The sequence below is a fragment of the Sceloporus undulatus genome, chromosome 5 (genome assembly GCF_019175285.1).
Source record: "Sceloporus undulatus isolate JIND9_A2432 ecotype Alabama chromosome 5, SceUnd_v1.1, whole genome shotgun sequence".
NCBI lineage: Eukaryota > Metazoa > Chordata > Lepidosauria > Squamata > Phrynosomatidae > Sceloporus > Sceloporus undulatus.
In genome coordinates this window covers 159,677,247-159,699,823 of record NC_056526.1, presented here as the reverse complement: position 1 = coordinate 159,699,823, position 22,577 = coordinate 159,677,247, and the positions used below count along the sequence as shown (strand labels likewise).

The 22,577-nt window shown below is 39.6% G+C and overlaps 1 protein-coding gene and 2 long non-coding RNA genes across 3 annotated transcripts; all 3 read right to left on the bottom strand.

Moving 5' to 3' along the window:
• Positions 1-222: 222 nt before the first annotated feature.
• On the bottom strand, positions 223-2,315 carry LOC121930463. Its single transcript, XR_006103952.1, has 2 exons — positions 2,134-2,315; positions 223-709 (listed from the first exon to the last, which is right to left on the bottom strand). It is a non-coding gene; the product is annotated as an uncharacterized LOC121930463 (long non-coding RNA).
• A 5,620-nt stretch (positions 2,316-7,935) lies between these two features.
• On the bottom strand, positions 7,936-20,124 carry LOC121930337. Its single transcript, XR_006103917.1, has 3 exons — positions 19,926-20,124; positions 16,622-16,743; positions 7,936-9,889 (listed from the first exon to the last, which is right to left on the bottom strand). It is a non-coding gene; the product is annotated as an uncharacterized LOC121930337 (long non-coding RNA).
• Positions 20,125-20,154: 30 nt separating this feature from the next.
• SMIM43 (small integral membrane protein 43) lies at positions 20,155-20,491 on the bottom strand. The gene has a single exon (XM_042466522.1). The coding sequence runs from the start codon at positions 20,408-20,410 to the stop codon at positions 20,222-20,224; it is 189 nt and encodes a 62-aa protein (XP_042322456.1). The 5' UTR covers positions 20,411-20,491; the 3' UTR covers positions 20,155-20,221.
• Positions 20,492-22,577: the final 2,086 nt, after the last annotated feature.

Genomic DNA, 22,577 nt, shown 5'->3' with positions numbered 1-22,577 from the left:
AACAAATCTTATCAAGAAAACCCAGTGGTAGAATCACTTTAGGATTACCATATGTCAGAAATGACTTCAAGGCACACAGCAACAGCAGCAAACACTCTAAAAAGCTCTTTTTAAAAAATGAGATGTAAATTGTCCCCATGGATTCTCCTGCAGTCTTTCGGGAGCAGAGAGGTTGTGAATTTTACTCCCTAACTTATTTAAGCCCCAAAACTTTAAAAAAAAAAACCCTCTCTATGACACTCAGAAATTAAACTAGAAATTACATCCAGATGCTACCTGGTCAAATTTACAGCTGGCCTTTGGGCAATTTTGAGCCACTGCATCCCCATGGCTACAGTTATCCAGCCAAGATATAACAGATACAGATATACCTCTTACAGTACTGAGGTTTGGAAAGGGTGAGACATATTGGAATAAATCAGATTGTGTGTGGTGGGGGAAAGCCTGGATGAATCAGTTATTCTGCATTTTTCTAGCTAACCACAATGAACATTTCCATAGTTGTTGTATCTGGAGAAATCTTTCCAAGAAAAGCTGAGTTTAAATAGTTCCCATCCTATACTAAAGATCCACTAGCTGAGGCACTGTGAGGTATTGCTGAAACCCAAGGCTATGAAATACCAGATAGGTATCACCTGCAGAACAGCCTCTTGAGAGAATCATTCCATTCTTGCACACACAGCAGTTGTGGGAAGCTGTATGTGTACAACTGAGAAAGAAAAAAGAAACAGGGTTAGCAGGGTTGGTAGATGACAGCATCATCCCTGTAGAGCAAAACATCCTGATACTTGGATCTCAGCAACTGCTGGCTTTACTACACCATTGTTTCTGCCTGGCTGAATGTTTGCTTCTTTGGGAACTTAAAATGTTTCCTCCATGGTGAAATTCAGACCAGTCATCCTCAGATCACAGCTCATCTGCCTGTTTGTGCTTTACTCCTGCAGGAATCTCTGTAATTTTTTGGAAATAGTGCTCCCAGTTTGTCCTGTGTGGCTTGACTCTCTCATTGTCTGCATGACATGTGGACATCAGTGGTGGCTCAGCTCCTGGTTCTGGAGCTGGAACTACTTCTAGTGATGCTGGCAAGGGATTTTCTGGTTGTGTTATGTTTTTTTTCTCCCTCCCAAACTGGAGATAACTGCCCTTCTGCTGGCATAGTGGTGGCATAACTCCGTTCCCAGGATAATATATTAAATTGTAGATTATAGGTTTTTATAATATAAAATTATGACTTCTTACGGTAAGTCTAGGCGAGGCTGATTAAGGTATTGGAGGCCGCAGAGCAGTTTCAAGAATAGGACCCATCTGTCAAAAAACATAGTTTCATATGCATGCATATGATCTCATCCATATTCAGCCTGCAGTATCAATGAGACAGTCTGATCCCATGCATTTTTATTCATTTGCACAAGTAACACACAAAGGTTGAGATTGTACATTGGGGTTTCATAGCACAAATCCCTCCACACAGAATTGTATGTTACGAATGCAACCTTCTGTTGAATGGCAGCACTGGGCAACTGAATCAAGACAGAATATGTGCAACTGCATGCATAACAAAATATGCATACACACACATGTGCCATGTGCATCCATGAACAATGGCACACATACACAGCTTCACTCCCCAAACATGAGCAGAATATGGACATTCCACATCAGACAGAAATGTCCAACTATTTCCATAACAGAACTTACATGTGTAAAACATCAACAAGAATCTGTAACGCTGAGCCAATGAAACAATTACACCAAATGAGTGACTAATAATGCATCCCTGGGTGTGGTCATTTTGTAGTATTTTAGGTGTTGTTGAACTGCAGTTCCTATCTTCCCTCACCTCTGGGTATGCTGGCTAGGTCTCATGGAAGTTGTGGTCCTATAGTATCAGGAGGGCAAAACATTTTCCATTCCTGACTTAAAAGGTTTCTGTATGTTCTAAAATTACCACTGTAATACATAACACAAAATATTGCATTCCCATTAAAGGAACTGATGTATTCTTCTTAATATTAACTTTCTTGTGGTTCTAAACATCATAAGTTTGAACATTTGAGCAAGAAAAGAAGAAAGAAAACAGAAACAACACTGATCAAAATATATATCCAGTGCTTCCAGGTTGAATGCTCTTACTTTTACTAGTCAAAAGAAACTTGTTCAGCTGTCCCACTTGTTTCTCCTTAACAGGCTTTCTGTAGTCAGGGAAAAAATTGGAAAAGTAGCTGTCACAGATGAAAGGATTATAAATACTGTAGTTGATCAATCTCTATATAAATCAGATAAATTAGATGTAATTAGATATAAATGCATATTTATAGACCCACCACCACCACACAAAAATCTGATATTTGGCACCAAGTAATAAATAGAACAATAAAGCCTTGTCCAGAAGCAACCTGTTTCTCCCCCAGCAAAAAAAACAAAAGACACAATAACCATGTTTTTCTATTTCTAAAATAACCTGTCTAGAAGAGGAAAACTATTTTCTGGCAGAAAATTGCTTTTAGACTTTATCCAAATGGGAATCAGTGGGGTTAAGTCCTTCTACAATAGTCACACCTAATATGCAGTCATAAGCCAACTTCCAGAGAATTGTGATGTCTCTTATGCTACCATCATGTTTAAACTTGAAATGAAGTGAATTAAATCTGTAATTTAAGAAAATGTTCAGAATATACACAAGAAGATTTTAAAGACATGTGGGCCTATTATCATGATGAATATTTTATATGGAATGAAGCAAGCCATTATCAATTCATTAATTGTAGTCTTATTTATCCAGCAGAATTATAAATGATTGATAGATCAATAGATAAGACATACAGATGCTAGCACAGTTTAAGCATGGGCTTTTCTTTGATCTCTCCTGCCCCCGATTCTTTGATATTGAGATTTCTAAGTCAAAGCTCTGTTTTGTAGGGAATGGCCAAATCACACAGTTGTTGGTATTTGGAAGGGAAACAATGAACTATGTGCATACCTACTGCACACACTTCTTTTCTGACCAGTAACTTTATTCCTAGAAACATTACACAATACTGCTGGGAAAGGACATCATTACTTTTACTAAGGAGAAATACACAGAACAGGTGAAATAGTTTCTCCTTTGTATCAATAGACCTGTGAAGCACCTCCAGTGAAGATTTGGGTCTGCTTTTCCTGAGCATAGTATGTTACTATAAAATGTGCAAAGCAAATTGTAACATTGCAGCTAGGACCAGAGGGTGAATGCTTTCAATAATGCCAGCAAGAAATCCTGAGGTCCTTTGGGGACATTTTCAAAGCCCTATGACAAACTGTTGAAAGATATCAGCATTTAGCCCGGAGAAGAAAATAGTTAGGGGAAAATGCTGCCTTCAAATATCTGAAGAACTATGACAGACTTGTTTTCTGTAATTTCAGAGAACCAGAATCAGAATCGTAGAGTTGGAAGAGATCACGAGGGCCATCCAGTCCAACCCCATTCTGCCATGTAGGAAATCTCAATCAAAGCATCCCCGACAGATGGCCATCCAACCTCTGTTTAAAGACCTCCAAAGAAGGAGACTCCACTACTCTCCAAGGGAGTGTGTTCCACTGTCAAACAGCTCCTCCTAATGTTGAGGTGGAATCTCTTTTCCTGTAGCTTGCATCCACTGTTCTGGGTCCTGTTCGCTGGAGCAGCAGAAAACATGCTTGCTCCCTCCTCAATATAACATCCCTTCAAATACTTAAACAGGGCTATCATATCACCTCTTAACTGTATTTAAGCAGAAGCACTACTGATAGTTAACCTTAGAGTCAAACTAGATGTTTAAGCACATATCTAGAAGTGCTCCCTCAAGTAGTGAAAGATATTTGCTTGTCAGAACAAATGTTTATCCTTGGCTCTGTATTTTTCATTTTGCATGCTTTGCTTTGTGCTTGAAACATAAAAATGGGCATCATTTGTAAATCTGATTGCTGAAGCGGACATCTATAGTGCTATCAAAGGAGAAAAAACAGATTTATTGCAGGACATGCATTTCCATTAATTTCTAGTTTGATTCTTGTTTCTTAGTATAAAGTTACTGACTTAAGAAGTAGGCTAATATAATTACTTCCCAACTTCTTATTAACATTAACTTTCCTAGTCATAATGATATATTTTATTTTTATCTCCAGTATTAAGAATTCTTGATAGTGGCACTAGGTGTCAAGGGAGAGAAGCAAGCATAGATTGGGGTCATCAAAATAAAGCAAATGAGAAATAAAATATTTTTAAAAAACCTTAAAGCAGAAGTGACAGAATAAAACAACGTGAAAAAAATCTAATGGCCTTAATCTATACCCCAATTATAGAGATCATTGGCATCTCCCTAGGAGCCACCATTCAGTAATTTTAGATAATTATACCACAAACAAAAAAATTAAGGGCTAATATTTCTCTTCTATTTTTGGTACAGAAGTGCCTTCTTAATTGTCCCAACCAAATAGAAATGAGTATGTCCAATAAATTATCATTCATTTAGAAGAACTCAGACATGTCCAAAGGTTTGGGATATTTTCATTATTTTATTATTGGCTTTAAGCAGGAAGGGCATGATTATATATTTGAAATGACAAGGGGCTGTAAAGACCAGCCATTAAGGCAGGCCTGGGGGCACAGTCAAAGTGTGACATCCACATGCCCCGATTCTGCCCCCAAGCTGGCGTGACGCCGCATGCCACAGCATAAGGCAGGTGGCATCATCACGCTCCATTGGTGCCATAGCACTGGAGGCTACACACCCTTTGCATGGCACAGAAAAGAGCCACATAAAGGCGAGATTGGGGCTGTGGCATCTGATGCTAAAAGGGCAGTCTTCCACAACTCTATAGTAAGATCATTCTGATCAGTTTGAAAATCATAATGGTGGAGTGAAGGGAAGCAGCCTTTGGGTGCTTTGGGAAGCAGCCACACTGCAGAAATAAAACATTTTGACACTACTTTAGCTGCCATGTTACAGAATTCTGGGATTTGTAGTTTGATGAGGCACCAGAACTAATCCCAGGATTCCACATGACATGATGGAGCCTTGACAGTTAAAGTGATGTCAAACTGCTATATTCCTGAAGTGTGGAAGAGCTGACAGAAACATTTATATCTTAGGGAACTGCAATGGGAGAAAAAAAAATCATACTTTCAACCAACCAATTCATGTTCATTAAAATTTGTAAATTATCTCATAACTCACATATGCAAATAACTGCACTGAATTGGTGAAAATTCACATACAAACTACTAGAGGATATACTTTAAATGTTTTTAGAATTATGAGAGACATCTGTTTGCCATAGTATATGATTTTCCTCAGTTACCTATCTTTCATTTAACATGCCATACATTTAGTGTGGCTTGCATTGTTATTAGTGTTTGGAAGGTAAACATGGACTTAATTTGTAAGTTTAATTGTTGAAGCACATTATCTCTGAGGAAATCATTTTGCAAGCGGGAAAATTAATTAATTGTAAGGAATACATGTCCCCCTTAATTTCTAGTTTGAACCTCACAGAGATTCACAGGGGAGGTAAGACACTAGAGGATCAATTCTCTCTTCACTTGGGTTAGTTCTTCTCTGGAAATTCATTGTGCCTCCCAGGTTGCATCTAAACTGTAGAAATAATAGTTTGACACCACTTTAAAGTGCCATCCGGTGGAATCATGGGATTTGTAGTTTTGCAAAGTCTTTAGCCTTGTCTGCCAAAGAATGATGGTGCCTCACCAAACTACTTTATCCTCTTTGGAAACCCCCAGTGATCACCCCAACAAGCTAACATGGAGACCACCATGTAATCAACAGGCAAATTTTGATATTTTCCATAGCATCAGCAATATCTATTCTGTGAGCCTCAGTGGTTCTAATGTTATGGTCTAGGTTATCAGCTATGAATCTGAAAAAGGTGATATGCTACTAGAAACCACAGAAATTGTATTATTGTATTATAGACTATAAATACACTATAAATATAAATCCATCCATTCCTTTCTAGGTGGGCAGAGGAAAGTGGTTGCCCAAAGGGAAACAAAGTGTTGGAAAAGAGAGCTATCTATGCCATGAAGCCTGCCCTGCAAGTCTAAGCTATAGGTGAAGAAAGGGAGAGATACTGTACCAGTGTCAGTGTAGAAGTAAGACTGAACTTCTGCTTTTGCATATTGGATAGGAGTCCGGTGCTATCTTGTTCTTTGCTTCAGATAGTAAGCAAAGCCACTGTCTTGGTAAGCATAGCCACTGAATTTTCTCTTTAAAATTGTCTGCTGCTACTGTAAAGTATCAATTTATTTGGTATTTCATTCTCTATCATATAGTATTTTGCAACTGCAATCATGTATTTTTTAAAATTAGGATGAGCTTTATTTATATATTCTCTTACAGTTGTACATTATCATGTGAAAGGAGTGTGCAACAATATCCAGATTTGGTATTTCTTCCGTAGTTGTAATCAAATGCTTTGCTTTACTCAAAACTCCTTTTCATTTCTCCTCCAAGTGATACAGTATGTAAGTTCAACTCCTCCTATCTTCTCCACAGACATTTTCAATCAGAAATTGCATAGAGAACTATTGCTTTTATATCCTTCATTATTTTGCAATAATTGATTACATCCTCAGAAAACTGAAATGCTCAAAAAAGCTTAACTGCTTTTCACATACATTATCTGTAATAAATATCTGACAAAATGCTAACATTAACAGAGGACAAAACATAATCACCGGATGCAACACATACAATATATACCTATTGTTTTGGACTTTTATTTTTACATCTTTGGCAGTTCACAGGACTCTGTATGATGGGCACAATAAAATATCTTGAACAGTGTATGAAAAGACAAAACATAAACTGAATTTCCAGATTCATTGTAATAAATCATCACAGTGTGTGCGTTTTTTCACTGAATTCCATGAGCAGTGGATTGCAACCTTAAATAGATAAACACTCCTTGGTTTTCAGGATGTTTGATACCAGGTGGCTCTCCTGTATGGCTGGGGCTTCTAATGTGGCATAAGGAGGCCATGGCACCAACCTTCTTCCCCACCACTCTTTTTAAAAATGTTATATTGAAAAGATTTTAACACAGTTGCTATTATGGTCAGTTGGGCTGGAGAAGAGGTGGCTGTATGTTTCTTTTTAAAATATATATTTTATTACAATAATAACAATAACAACAACAAATACAAACATTTCTATATTCTGAAAACAAACATATATGGATAACAAACCTCACTAAACTACAAATCTAAGTTGTATTGACTACAAAAACAAACAATAAGGAAAAATTAAGCAAAGACAGGGAAACTATGGATTTCAACTTGCTTAACTGTGGCTCTTTTGCATTAAATGTATTTAAACATTATCACAAACTTTAGCAATAATCTTAAAAAGAAAAGAAATAACTTAAGAAATGTGCCTTGATATTATGACATATTTCAAAAGGAACTTAAATCTATAAAGCTCTATAAAACATTTCTTACTTAGTGCCTTAATAGTATATCATGTTTCAAAAAGAGTTTTAAATGAATCTATAAACCTCTACATTAGAAGACATTTCTTACTTAGGCGGGTTGCAGACAGCCCATTTGGGGCGGGCTGTACCCGCCTCTTTCCCTGGAGTATCGGGGCCTCAGTGGCCAGAACGGCAGCCGCTGAGGCCCCGATCCGCCGCTTTCCGGGCTTCAAGCCCCAAGGACACCCTGCAGCGGCGGGGAGGAGGAGAAAGGGGACGCTTGGCCCCTTTCTCCTTTGGTCTGCTGAGTGCAGCCATCTGAAGGCTGCGCCCAGCAGACCAAACCAGGAAGGAGCTCCGAAACGGAGCTCCTTCCTGCTCCGCGGAAAGGGCGCATTATGCGCCCTGGCACAGAGCGAGGACGTCACGTCCGCGCCACCCCGTATAGAGGCGGCGCGGTCGTGATGTCCTCATGGCGGTGGCCGTGTGGAACGGCTACTGCCATTTTGTGCGTGCAGAGCACGCACTAGGGTTAGGGGGGTGCGGAAGCACCGCTCCTTTCTAACCCTAGTGCGCGCTCCGCACGCACAAAACGGCCTGTTTGTAATGGGCCCCAGAAACCTAAAACCATTGCAGATCCCCACCTCTTTACCATATAATCTATTAACAGCTTCCATTCTTTTTATAATCATCTAATGATTTCTCATGTATTAATGTAGTCAACTTATCCATTTCTATAAATTCATATAATTTTAACAACCAGTATTCTTGAGATTAAATCTTTTTCTCTTTCTATGTCTGATCTTAAATCATTTTCTCTGCATTTGTTATGTACCACATAACTCTTCCATTCTTCCTCTCCAGCTGTTCATCCAAAGTTCTCAACAAAAATAGTTCTGGTTTCACTTGAAATTTTATTTTCAGGATATCTTTCATTAGCATAATAAATCTGAGTCCAAAGGTTTTTTTTAGCTTTCTTACAAGTCGACCAGACATGATAAACATTTCCTTCTTGTTTCTCACATTTCCAACATAGATTTAAAGAACCTTTATACATTTTAAAAATTCTTGCTGGTGTTAGATACCAGCAGTACCTCATCTTATAAAACATTCCTTAAGGTCATAACTTAAAGTAAACTTTAAGCCATTTGTCCACTTCTTTATATGTACATTATAACCTAAATTTTGTGCCTGTTTGACCAGACATTCTTTTACTTTTCATCCTCCATCTCAATTTTCAATAATATTTAATACATTTTAAATATCAACTTGTCATCATTTGGGCACAACAGATTTTCAAATTAAGACTGTACATCTCCATTATGGATGAATATGGTTGTTGTAGACTCCAAGGTAGTTAACAACAACATAGGGATGTGGGATATATGTGTGCAGAAGAGAGCACTAAAGACTTTAATATCCCTCTAGAGTGTCAGAGGTTGTGTGGTTGGAGTGATCCAGAAAGAGTGCATGTGTTTTCTTATACTTTTGCAATGTGGGAAGTATCCATTTTAGAGGCGATTTGAGAAAATAATTGACTATCCTTTCGGTGACTTCTTAGAATAAAAAACATGGATTCAAAGAAATCATTTTGTGCAAATCATTTGAGTACAGTTCTGGATCAAATTGTCTTTCAGCCTTATCAGTTCACCATTCTGGGAAATAAGTGTTATGTGATGAGCCACACCTACCATGGCAGCCATTCGGAAATACTGCCCACATATATCACATATATATGATCATAAATACCTATTGTATGCAATCAGATAGAAGCTGCCTATGTAACCGTTCTGCTACAGCCTTGTAGTTTGAAATCATTGGCAAGCATGTAAACTCTGCACCACTGATTGATGTTTTAGCTTAATAGATCTTTAAGAACAACTATTAAATAAGGATTCTGTTCTCTGCATCATCAGTGGTAAAGGTGAGTGTTCTGTAACCCAGCTACAAATATTATTATTTCAGTTTAGTGTTTCCAGAAAGACAGATACATAAATCACAGCAGAGTTCAAGTTTCATTTGTAAAACAAAGTGGATGAAGGTGGCAGGGGGGAGATTATACTGCTGCAAAACTGTTCACTTTGTTTTATGCTGCTGTCAAAAAAGATGACTGCCATCCAGCCATTGCCATGGACACAGTCCCATGGAGAAAAAAATATTGTGGTGGCTGATCAAAATTTAAAAGGGAAGGGAAGGCTAGGGGAAGCATACTTCAGAGTGGGAAAACACATGCTAAGCATTTTGCATGCTATAGTTTATCAGTGAACCACATTCACAATGTTGCATGGCCATTATTGGTTACTCTGCAACGTGTCCAGTCTCCAAACATAACAGCTTTTTGAAACAGATTGTTTTTTCTCACAGAGCATCCATCTCTTTTTCCCTCCCCAAGGAGAAATGATAAGGCATTCTGTCACGGTGCCCAGCAAGACAGGAGGTCCATCTGGAAAGAGAAGATAATCTCACCTGAGCAAATCATTAACACCTTGCCTCATGCAGATTACAAACTAGCTGAAAGTAAATAGGACAGATCAGTCCCGTCCCTGTGCAACCTTCGATAGGAAAGGAGACAGAGAATTTCTCTCACCCTTTTCCTTCACCCGACTTTCTCCCCCTCTTCCTCCTGCCCTATATTCAGCAATGAAAGATGTGACAGCCCAAAATCAATTCAATCTTCTGGAGAGGGACACTGGCATATCTAGAAAAAGTTCAGTCAAGCCCTTCCTTCCCCACTCACTGTTGTGCAATGGTTATGTTTTGTTTTTTAACAAATGGGAAGTGTTGTATTCCCTCCAGCTTCTCTCATTGAATTTTAAAATGTTTTAAAACTGTTTAATTCAGTGTTTGGTTGTTTTAAAATTGTTCATTGCCCTGCACTGGAAAAAGAGAAGGATAATTTTTTTTAAAAAAAAATCTATATAGCTTTTGAAAGAAGGAAGTTAGACATTTTGCTGTCTTAGGTAAAGGACAAGATTCTCTTCAGTCCATATATACTAGCCAACCACACTGGCAACTGAATCTCACTTTAAGGGCAGCAAGGTCCCATACAGACAGGCCAAAATAAAACTGCTTTGGGTCACTTTGGAGGTTATGCTGTTTAAATGATGCATGCGTCCTAAGAGTCCGGATACCGTGCCAAAGCCATCTCCAGAGGACTGGAGCATGGCTTTGGCACGACTTCTGGACTCTTAGGACGCATGCATCATTTAAACAGCATAACCTCAAAAGTGCCCAAAAGCAGTTTTATTTTGGCCTGTCTGTATGGGGTCTTAGACAGTGCAGCAGAGAACACCCAGCAACATAGAGAAGCAAGGGCAAGTGCTGAAGAAGAACAATCAGGGACAGTGCTGCTTATACAAACCTGCATACACCCATATATACTATCTGCCAGCATAGCTAACTGCATACCCTCCAGCATTTCTCAGATGAAAACTGGGATATGTGCAGCCTGGCCAAGATGGCAAAAGTTATAAATGAGAAAATGGAAGAAGGATAGTGTGTAAGTAGCAAGAGGGATAAGAAAGTAGAAAAGGGTGAGTGAATGTAGTAAAGGATGGAATGGTTTAGTAAGGTCTTGAGTCTGGGAGTTGAGAAGAGAAAGAAAGTTTAGGAAAGGATAGATGTAAAGGAGAATTTATGAATGGAAGAATAGGAAAAGAGAAGGATTGTGGAAGAGGATACATGAGAAGGAAAGTATATAGAGAGGATAAGGTTTGAAAGAGAAGGTTGAAATAAGAAAGACTTTCAAACACAATACCAGGAAGGTTAACAGATGGCATGCACTATGTTAAAGAAAGTTAGGGTTGCCATAACCCAGTGGCCCCCGTGCCAATCATGGTTTTGGGGGGCCCCTCCCGGTCCGGTTTGGGCCCCCACCCGTGCCTTGTTCCCGGTTCGGGGGCCCGCTCCAGCCTTTGTCGCTGCCGCTAATGCGGCTGCTGTGGCACCAACCCACCTCCTCCTCGTCATCTTCGCGGTGGGCAGCGCCAACCCACCTCCTCCTCCAGCTCCACCTTCCTCCTGGGCAGCAGAAGCGCCGCCGCCACCGCGCCTCCAGTGTGAGGGCTTGCGCGCGCGCGGGGCTCCAAAACAGGAGCTTGTCCCTTGCTTTGGCCAGCCAGCCATTGGCCAGCTGGCCAAAGAGGACGGGCTCCTCGGCGTGCGCCGCCCAGGCATCAGCAGGGGCCAATGGCAGCGCGCACGCCTGCCCCGCTTCCCTCCGCGCATGCCAGCCATCATGAGGAGGAGGGGGGAGAGGAGGAGGAGGAAGAGGAGAAGGAAGGAGCCGGAGGAAGGGTGCCTTGAAGGGGCCAGGGCAGAATTGGGCCAGAGGAGGAGGAGGAGGAGGAGGAGGAAAGCTGAGTCAGTGGCCATTAGGTCTGCCTTGGTATTTTGGAGTTTTTAAATTATTTTTAAAAATATAAAATACTTATTTTATTTAATTTTTTAATTTTTATTATTGCTTTTTATTTTTATTTTTTTTTTTTTTTTTGTTTTTTTTTTTTTTTTTTTTTTATTTTTATTATTGCTTGTTTTTATTTTATTTTATTAATTTTTATTATTGCTTGTTTTTATTTTATTTCATTAATTTTTATTATTGCTTGTTTTTTATTTTATTACAATTTTTATTATCAAATATATACACCCCTGCCTTGTTTTTTTTTCATTATTTTTTATTATAAAATATATGCAAGTGCATTTTCTGTATATTTATGGTGCTTTGAATGCTAACAAGTCTGCCTTTCCTGGACAATTATAGTGATGATGATGATGGTGGTGGTGATATTGATATCAACAAGCCTCTAAGGCATGGCCAATGTAACTTGCTGTGATTTTTACAAACTCATGCGCAGTGAAGAAAAACCACAGTCCCTTGACCAAGTAAACACTTCTGAGAAGTACAGTTGAACCTGAGGGCAAGTACATTTCTGCCATCTGTCTAGGAATAATGCCAAAATGTCCTCCATTTTGATCATGCCTAAAAAACATGCATTTATATTAACATTTTTTAAAAAAATTCAATTTTTTGCACGTCCTCCATTTTTATGAAAACGTGTCCTACATTTGAAAATGTTGCCCTACATTTGTCCTACATTTGTCCCGGTTTGGAGGTCCTCACTTATGGCAACCCTAAAAAAAATAAGACATTTCTGGTACCTGGGAATTGTCTACACCCTTGATATACTTGTATGTCTTTGTTGTTTCCTAGTATGCTATCCAAAAATTGTTATTAAATACAAATGCTTCTACAGTCTGCTAAACATATGGAGACTTATGGTATGGGGTAGCTGAAAATATATTGGAAGGCACAGAGGCCTTCAGACTTTAAAGTTCCTCATTAGGGCTGTTCATCCTATTTCTATTTCATATTTTTGTGGGAATAAGGAATTGGGAATAGCTAGTAATTGAGAATCGCAACCCAGTTCTATATTCAATAATAGAAGGTTTTCTCTTTCACCTTTTACTCCAGAAGAAAATTCTGCTCCTTTATAACTACTGTGATTCTGATTAAAACAGGCAGCCAAAGAGTGCAACTAATGAGTATTAAGTTACATTCAGAAGGCATGCTCAGAGTTTTTTCAGTAGGTCCCAAAATTTCTAACCTGGCGGTTGGTTTACAAAATTTCACACTGAAATCATAACTTCCTTAACCACTGCAGTGTTTACATACATTATCCAGAAGAGACACTTGGCAGTTTTAAAAAAGAAGACGTTATAGAGAAACAATGAACTCAATTGATAGTAGTTTTTACATTTTGAAAAAAAAGATCAATTTTAATATTATGTGAGCTAAATTTGGATTTCAGCTGGAAATGTTGAACAACACATAACACTTTATTAATTAATCATCTCACAACCTGACAGGAAATAGATTAGATAGCTACTCAAACTTCCAAATGATTTTATAAACCTGTCATTGCTTCCCTTCATGATGTGTGCCTTTAAGTCCTTTCCAATATATGGAGGCAAACCTATCGTGGGGTTTTCTTGGCAAGGAGAGTTTGACTTGTCCAAGATCACCCAAGAGGTTTCATAGCCGAGCAGATAATCAAACCTTGGTTTTCAGAGTCGTAGTCAGGCATTCAAACAACTTTACTCTGACAGTTACCCAAGTCCTCTAACCTGAGTGTTTTTACCTCTTTTCCTTATATTTGGTTAATATTTTTCTAGCAATTAGCTGCTGACAACAGAGCATAGTATCTCTATGCAATCACAGCCAATGGTCAACTGGCTAAAACTTTTTCCTTTTATTGCCAAATATATCTAAAAACCACCATAGTTATGCATTTAAAGTTAAATTTTGCCACAAATTGTCATTTATTTATCTCTTTCACTATTTAAATTTGGCATTTCCAGATATTGATTTATTAATCCACTCTTGGCATCTCTGGGTATTCGTTCAGTCATTCAACTCTCCACAAAAGAATCTGTGGTTTCTCAACCATACTATTTATTTTATGCAGGAGACAAAATTGCTTCAAGCCAAATAATTTATCTGCTTAAATTCTTTCAAAGCTCTTCAGAAATATTAAATGGTCTTCAGGTACCATTATCAGCTCAGAAAAACATCTGAACTAGAAAGAGAAAGACAGACTCGGTATTCACTTGCTTTTCCAAAAAAAGATACAAGACAAATATATTTTTTGGAGAGGTGGTCAGGCTTTCAGAGTCTTATAAATAAGATTGTAATCAGTGATAAATTTAGAAGTAAAGTTGCTCAGTTGTGACAATACCCATGGCCTCACCTCCAAGCTGAGGCTGTATCCACACTGCAGAAATAATCCAGGATGAAACCACTTCAACTGCCATGGCTCATTGCTATGGAATCCTTGGATCTGTAGTTCTTTGTAGCACCAGAGCTCTCTGACAAAGAAGGCTGAATGTGTCACTAAACTACAATTTCCAGATTTCCACAGCATTGAACCATGACAGTTAAAGTGGTGTCAAACTGGATTATTTCTGCAGTGTGGATGCAGCTAGAGTTGATCTATATTAGCAAACCACTTCTAACAGTTTTTATCACCATCAGCAGGAGCACGCTTTTTTGGTGTAATGGATGGGTATTGGACTACGACTCTGGAAACCAGAGTTCAAATCACTGTTGAGCCATGAAAACCCACTGGGTGACCTTGGGCATGTCACACTCTCTCAGACTCAATGGAAGGCAATGGCAAAGCTCCTCGGAAGAAATCTTGTCAAGAAAACCCCACGGTCACCTTAGGGTCACCATAAATTATAAACCATTTGAAGGGCCACTACAATAACAATTGTCCATTCAAGGCCAAGCGACACCAGCCCCAAATATTCAGTAGTGCAATCACAATAGCATGCAACAATAGATTGTTGCTGGAAAAAATCGTCCCCCTGTTCAAAGGAGGCAAGAAAACCTTTATGAGGTTCAAAGATGGCATTACCATTCTGCTAAGCAAGTCCTGGCTCTGCTACTCCACTGATGGCTGCTTAATCTAATGTATTGCATGCATGTTATTCTAGCATAATTTTAACCTACCTATTTTGGATACAGTACTTTATACTTACACTTTATACTTATTTAAAGCAGGATAAAAATACTAGATAGGCAGATGGGACTGATTTTAAAAGCATAGATCTGGAAAAATAAGAAAACTGTCATTTCTGTGATCATGAAGAAAGAAAAGTGGGACAATGGTGGAGAAAAAAAAGACAACCTCAAGACATTCGTTCAAACTAATTACAGTACAGAAATGTTAGTTCCCTTTAGCAGGGCACTAACATTAATGCAAAGAAGTCAGAAAATGTCATACTACTTAGATAAAAAGAGAGATGGGGTGTGGGATAAAATGTATATTACATTAGTTTCCTGAATTAAATTTAGTGAGATTGGGCAAATATGAAGAGATGAAAATGAAGCCTTTTATTACAAAGTAGTGTCTGGAGAAATATTCTACAACCTTTACTGCACTTGTACAGGTGACTGGAATTCCAAACAGTCTCTTAGACAAATAGCTACAATAAGGCAGGTGTGTACTCCAAGATGACATGTACACACAGAGCAAATCATACTGATGTGAAGGTAGCTTAATCTTCAGGGTAAAGGCACAGGTGATCCTATATCTTTAATATCCATCTGAGAGGAAAACATTCAGTAAATGCAGTTCTGTCAAATACAGTGGAAGAGCAAATTTTCTTGGCTTAACGTTTATCCTTTCATGAGACCTCATATGTGCCCCTAAATCCCAAAGGGGAATTATGCAGTCCTCTAGATGCTGTTGGACTGCAAGTCCCAGCATCTCTACCCCGGCAAAACCAATGGTGAGAAATACTGGGAGTTGCAGGCCAACATCTGGAAGGCTACATGATTCCCCACTTATCCTTCACATGCTAATATGGAGGCCACCATATAATAGAGAGCTCATATATAACTAAGTTAATGTGAGTTAATTCATATCTGCCGATATGAAAAAAATGTGCTGGTGGTAACACATAAGTTGTGCTCTTGTTGATTATTACAGATTACAAACATAGATTTACAGTGATGTATGGTCAGCTCCAAAGATACCTTTTAGCTGTTTCAGGCTGGGGAGGCCCTAAAACAACGTTTAGGGAGAAAACTGTGCTTCTTTGTGGCATTTTAGATGTAATCATATGTGTGTATGCAGGAATTTGAGGAAGGAAGGCCACATAATTCATATTTCTGATTTAAAGTCTTTCCACAGTTGACTGCAAAACTTCAAGCAAAGTGCAAAATATTTTTTAAACATAAGAGTTTTTGCTTGTTTCAAAGGGCTTTTTCTACTTTGCCATCAAATATTGGTGGCAAAATTTAGGTGCAGAGGGCAAGTAAGAGTGCCACACATGGACTAATGGTTTCCTGTCCATGGCTGAAGGTGAAAGCATGACCACTGTCTTTTGCAAGGTCACTAAATAAATCCATTGCTGAAGTGTAATTTAAAACCAGTTTTCCCAGATTCAAGAAATCTCTCTCTCTCCACAAGGCAATAGTACCTCTCTGTTAATATATAGTGTTAAATAATGTCAGATAGAGACAGAGGCCACTAGAGAATTCATACACTGTATAGGACAGGAGGACTGTTCCTACAGTGCTAGACAGACTGCATTTGCACATCAGTAATTTATAAGGGTCTAGCCTAGCAGGTGGCAGCAGGTGTCAAGCCTTATGAAAGAAATAATTTACCTGACCCTCACTGGAAAACTGGTTGCTGAGCAGAATCTTCTTCTCTGATGCATTCCATCTGAAAATTGTGATTATCAGTACACAGAGGCTGAAGTCATGGCTAGGGCCTGATGGCAAGAAACCTTTCACAAGAAAATTAATGGTCTAGTTATTAGTCTCAAGGATTAAAAGCAGTCAAGACCTTTCCCAAAATAGAGATGAAACCAATTAACCATGTGTGTAATTTTTATTTCAAACAACTGTTAGCCTCTGACTTGTTCCATCTGCTCCTCTCTAAACTGCAGATAAACACAAGTATTCCCTACACACACTCTGAAATTTATCTTCATTCAGATATACAGACTCTGCTATTCCAAGCTTCTTCACAAGGATATCTGCCCAAACAAAACAAAACAAAATAAATGCAGAAACAAGGGCCAGTGAAACTAGAGATCCGTATTCTGATAGTCTTGATGCCACATCTGTTGATTTCAGGCTCCATCTCTGAAAACCTTTTACAAGGAAAATGATGCTGGGTTTGTTTTGGAAGCAGGGATCCAAATAGTGCCTAAAAACTTCTGTGCTAGAGAGCCTGTTAATTTGAGCAACTATACAATACTGAAATAAGAACAATGGGGAACATATTAGGTTAAATCCAACATTAGTTCTATCCAGAGAACACTGATATAAATAAATGGCATTTGTTAGTCACAGTTAAATTGAGTCCCGTTGATTTCAGTGATTCTACTCTAGGTAGGACTAATGTTAAATACGGTCCAAGAGTGATAATGATGTGACCATCCAGATGTGGCTGTACTACAACTTACAGCATTCCTCACTATTGGATATGCAGGCTAGGGCTACATATGGGGACTTTAGAGGGGTCATTCAGGGAATGTTTGCCAGAAAAGGGGTATAGCAAATGCATGCAGTCCAAAATTTCCCCAACACGAATCTAGAACAAAACATTCACATTTGTGTCCCACTGATATCACTAGGACATCAGTCATGAGAACCAAATGGTCACATTGATCCCAATGGGACATAAATGCTCTGGATGTAAACAAGGCCTTGGAAGTCAAACAAATAGGTGGTTATGGTCATAGATGATAGCATTAAAATGGATGAGACAGAAAGAGAGCACCAGGATCTGGCAGAATCTATGTACTGAATTTAAACACCAAGACAAGTGAAAAGGCAGAATACAGTAAAGAAATCCAAACTATCATCCACATCCATTAGAATCAACTGCCAATTTCTTTAAATGGTGATTTTAAATGGTTTTGGACTATAGACTTTGGTATCCATAAAACTGGACAGCATGTTCTATACAAAAGGAATATGTAAGGAATTGCACTGAAAAATACATTCTATATAGGAACCCTAGCAACAAATCCACCTTTGAGTATTCCTTGCCTAAGAAAAACCTATGAAATTCATGGGGTCCCCACAAGTTGACAGGCATCTTGAAGGCACATGTACAACAACATATGAAGTACGGAGACAGGGTAAGAGAGATGGAGAGATGAAAGTGAACCAAATAATAATAATGTTGCAAAGATATATGAGGTTGACCCATTTCATCTCATTCCAGCATAAAATGCCTTTGATCACAGAAGAAGTGATCAAATTAAGAATAGTGTTGGATGTATAGACAAACAAATCGGAGTGAAATAATAAAATAATTTAAAAGCAAAAGTCCAAGGGAGGGAAGATGTATGAACATATCAATAATGGGTTTGGTTATTAGGGTTTTTTTTAAATAAAAAAATTGTAAACATTAGACATTAGAGAGAAGAAGAGAATGAACAGATGTCCTTAATGTGATATTGATCATGATGACGACAGCAATGATTTGCAGCACTTCTGAAGTGTTCAAAGCCCTTCTTCTGCTTTCAGTAAGCTTTAAAAATTTCCACCACCCCCCATGCTTCTTAACATATCAAAGGCTTCTACTGAAGGTACAGCTTAATTAGTTCATCTAAACAGTGGTGTGTATACATATACATATACATATATATATATATATGCATGCTGCAAGGTGTGCAAGGTAGGCAATGTACATCATGCAAAGACCAAAAGCACAAGCAGTAACCAAAGCCACTTTTAAACCAAAAAAAAACACAGTCTGCAGAGAATAGTTCTGTCCAACTGATCGAGATCCTGGTGTGCATCTACACTGTAGAAATAATGCAGTTTGACACCACTTTAAGTGCTATAGCTGTGTCTTATGGAATCCTGGGATGTATTACAAGGTTTTTAGCCTTCTCTGCCCAACAGTGCTGAAGTTTTGTGCCTCACAAAACCAGGAACAGTTGAAGTGGTGCTGAACTGTATTCTTTCTACAGTGTAGATGTACCCCTAGAGGCACAAAATTTCTTCCACTTGTTCTTTACCATTTCTTTTCTTGTTTTTAACTCACACAGTATCCCTTGCTGTCCCATTTATCCAGAAGAGAACTGAAGCTGAAAGTGAGTGCTAGCCTGATGCCCCAGGGCTATGAATGAGGTGGCATATAAAACTTGGCACCTGGGGAAGTTTGTGGTTCATCTGTGGGAGCATAACATGTCCTAAAACATCCTTCCTGGAACATGTCGGCTTCTCCTAGAGCTCAACATACTGTCCCAGTTTCTCTTCTTAAAAATTAGACAGGGAATATATATATATATATATATATATATATATATATACACACACACACACACACACACACACACACACGTGTGTGTTTGTGTGTGAGTAAATGTGAGTGGTTTGAGTCTTGGATTATGGCTCTGGAGACCAGGGTTCGAATCCCAGCTCAGTCAAGGAAACCCACTGGGTGACCTTGGGCCAGTCACACACTCTCAGCCTCAGAGGGTGGCAATGGCAAACCCTTCTGTGAAAAAATGTGGCAAGAAAACCCTGTGATTGGGTTGCCTTAGAGTTGCCCTAAATCAGAAACTACTTAAAGGCACACAATGTGTGTGTGTTTGTGTGTGTTTGAGATTATATATAAGAGTATACAGTACTGTATGTATGCATACACACATACAGTGTGTGTGTGTGTGTATATATATATATATGGAAGACCATATGAAATATATATATGAAATATATATATGGACACACACATGGAAGTCCATTAGATAGATAGATAGATAGATAGATAGATAGATAGATTATATATATATATATCTTAAAGCTCACCTTGAGTTCTTTGGAGAGCTCCCTCTGGGCGACTCCTTTGAAGGGAGGTGGGAAGGGAGGCAGGTGCTTGTATATATAAATATACATACAGTATATGTATACACATACACACAGACAGACAGGTAGATAAGCTCACCTTAAGTTTCTTTTTTCTAGAGCCCCCTCAGGGTGGTTCCTCTGAAGGAAGGCAGATAGGTGCTGGATGGATGGACTGACTGACTGATAAACTCGCCTTGAGTTTCTTCTCCTGGAGCCCCTTCTTTACGCAGACCAACAGCCAGGCAGCCAGGCAGCCAAGCCAGACTCAGACAGACCGAGAAGCTGCTCCCCTTGAGTCTCTTCATCCTCTGAGGGGAGGCGGGGGGCAGGGGCTGGTGGGGGGAGTCCTGGGGCTGGGGTCCTTCCTGGGCGGAGAGGCCCTTCTTCTCCTGCTCAGAGGGCTTGCTCCCTGCCGAAGCCCCAGGAGGGCTCCCGGAGGGAGGAGGGCTGGAGAGCCCCTGCAGCGCTGCTGGCGACGGAGTTCTTGAGCTGCTTGAGGACCCCGAAGAGGAGGAGGCAGAGCAGCAGCAGCAGCAGGAAGAAGAGCGCCAGGTAGAGGAGCAAGTGCCAGTCCCAGGCCATCCCCAGGGCTAAGCAAGGAAGGAGGCTCCTCTGGACCCAAGAGCAGCGAGGGAGAGTCCCAATTCAGAACGGAACACGGAATCCAAGGATCCCCTGGTTCCCAAAGAGCGCGTCCCTCCACAGACTCCTGCAAGAAGAGCCTGTTCTCCAAGGAAGAAGGAGTAGAAAGGGTTGAGCCCAGGAACTGAAGGGAAGTTGTGATGATGCTCGATCCAGGAATAAGAAGGTGCTGCTGGGGAAGAGCTGCTGGGCCATCGCTGGGAGAGTGGGAGCAACCAGGCAAGAAGAGGTCCAGACACACACACCTTGCAGAAACATCCATGCTAGGCTCACTTTAGGGCTGGCACAAGTCAGAAACAACTCCAAGGCACACAGCAAGAACAACAACCAAGGCCCAAAGCACACACTCCAGAAATGATCCAGAGTGAGACCGCTTCAACTGCCCTGGCTCTATGCTGAAGGATTTTGCCTCAAACTCATGCCTCAAACTTTTCCCCCACGTATCCACGGTTCCTTTATCCACGGATTCAACCACCCAGGCTGGGGGGAAAATTCATATATATGTATACACACACACACACACATACAAATTTTAAAAAATAATAAAAAAAAAACAGAGAAGCCAACCTTGATTTTTGCCATCATTTTCTATGCTGTTGTTCCAAAACACCCTGCAGAACTAAGCCAGCTTGAACTGTCCTGGTCACAATGCCAGGGAATCCTGGGAATTGTGGCTTGTTGTGGCACCAGAGCTCTCTGCCAGAGAAAGCTAAATGTCTCACAAAACTACAGTTCCCAAGATTCTTTACCAGGCAGCCAGGACATTTGTTGTTCTTGTTGTTCTTGCTAATTAGCTTACTTGCTGTTCACCGCTATGATCTTTGGAATAGTGGTATATAAATAAAACAAATTATTATTATTAATTGTTGTGTGCTTTCGAGTTGTTTCTGACTTATGGCAGCCCTAAGGCAAACCTGTCATGGAGTTTTCTTGGCAAGTTTCTTGGCTGAGAGCGTGTGACTTGCCCAAGGTCACCCAGTGGGTTTCATGGCTTAGCCAGGATTCGAACCCTGGTCTCCAAACTCTTAGATGATAATATTCTTATTCAGTCTTTGAAAATTTGTTTTTGTAGAATATGGATTTCTAATTTTCATAAACATCTAAAATCTTGCTGAATTCCATGAGACTGAAGTTTGATTTTGGACTAATAACCTTTCCTATTGATTTCAATTTGGTATAGACACAATTAGGGTTGGATGGTTTCATCAAATTCAACAGGTCATAGGAGATAGTAGTCTGTCTCTGCAATGCTGTCTCTGTAAGGTACTAGCACTGTGAAGGATCAGGTCTGGTTTCAGCATGGGTGTGTTTACAAATGAACAAACAAACAAACAAAAACTTTACCAGTATGGTGCGGAGGTGCAGCATATATTACTGCTAAATTTTGTAGGCACTTTTCATGACAGTTATGACAGACCCTATTACCACATCCTCAAAGAGAAACTAAAATGTTTGGCAGATGGGTTGGAACATGTTTTTTAATCTGACCGTTTGGACCGACCCTTATTTACACCTCTCCCCGAGAACCACTAAACTGTTTGGCGATGGGTTGGAACCTGTTTTTACTCTGTGTGTGTGTTGTGTGATCTAGCAGCTTTCATTTCCTCCCCGAGGGAAACAGAGCTTTTGTAAAGCCTGATACATATTTCTCCCCATTGAAAACCAAGGCATTCTAAAAGATTTCGTATTACAGGTGGGATACCTCAGAACAGTATACCAAAAATCTCACTTTACTTACAGCTCTCTGTGGATTGTAGCTAAATTCAAAGGGAACCAGAGAGCTAGAAGACCTGGAAGTTGGATCATCATCTCGTTAATCAAAAAGTCCCTGTGCTTTAACCCCGCAAGATCCGGCTCCATTGCTGTGGGATGTGGAGTCCTACCTCCTCAGCAGTTACATGAATCATGGCAGCTGTGCATGTGCCTTCAACATGAGTACCGTCATGATCCCGAGTTCCATTATAATAATAATATAATAATAATTATTATTATTGTTTTATTTATATACCGCTATTCCAACAGATCATAGCGGTGAACAGCAAGTAAGCTAATTAGCAAGTAAGCTAATTAGCACGTCAGCTAATTTGCCCCCAACAGTCTGGGTACT

Bases quoted from the DNA above. Each gene is read 5' to 3' on its own strand.
- SMIM43 (XM_042466522.1), bottom strand. From the start codon at position 20,410: ATGGCCTGGGACTGGCACTTGCTCCTCTACCTGGCGCTCTTCTTCCTG.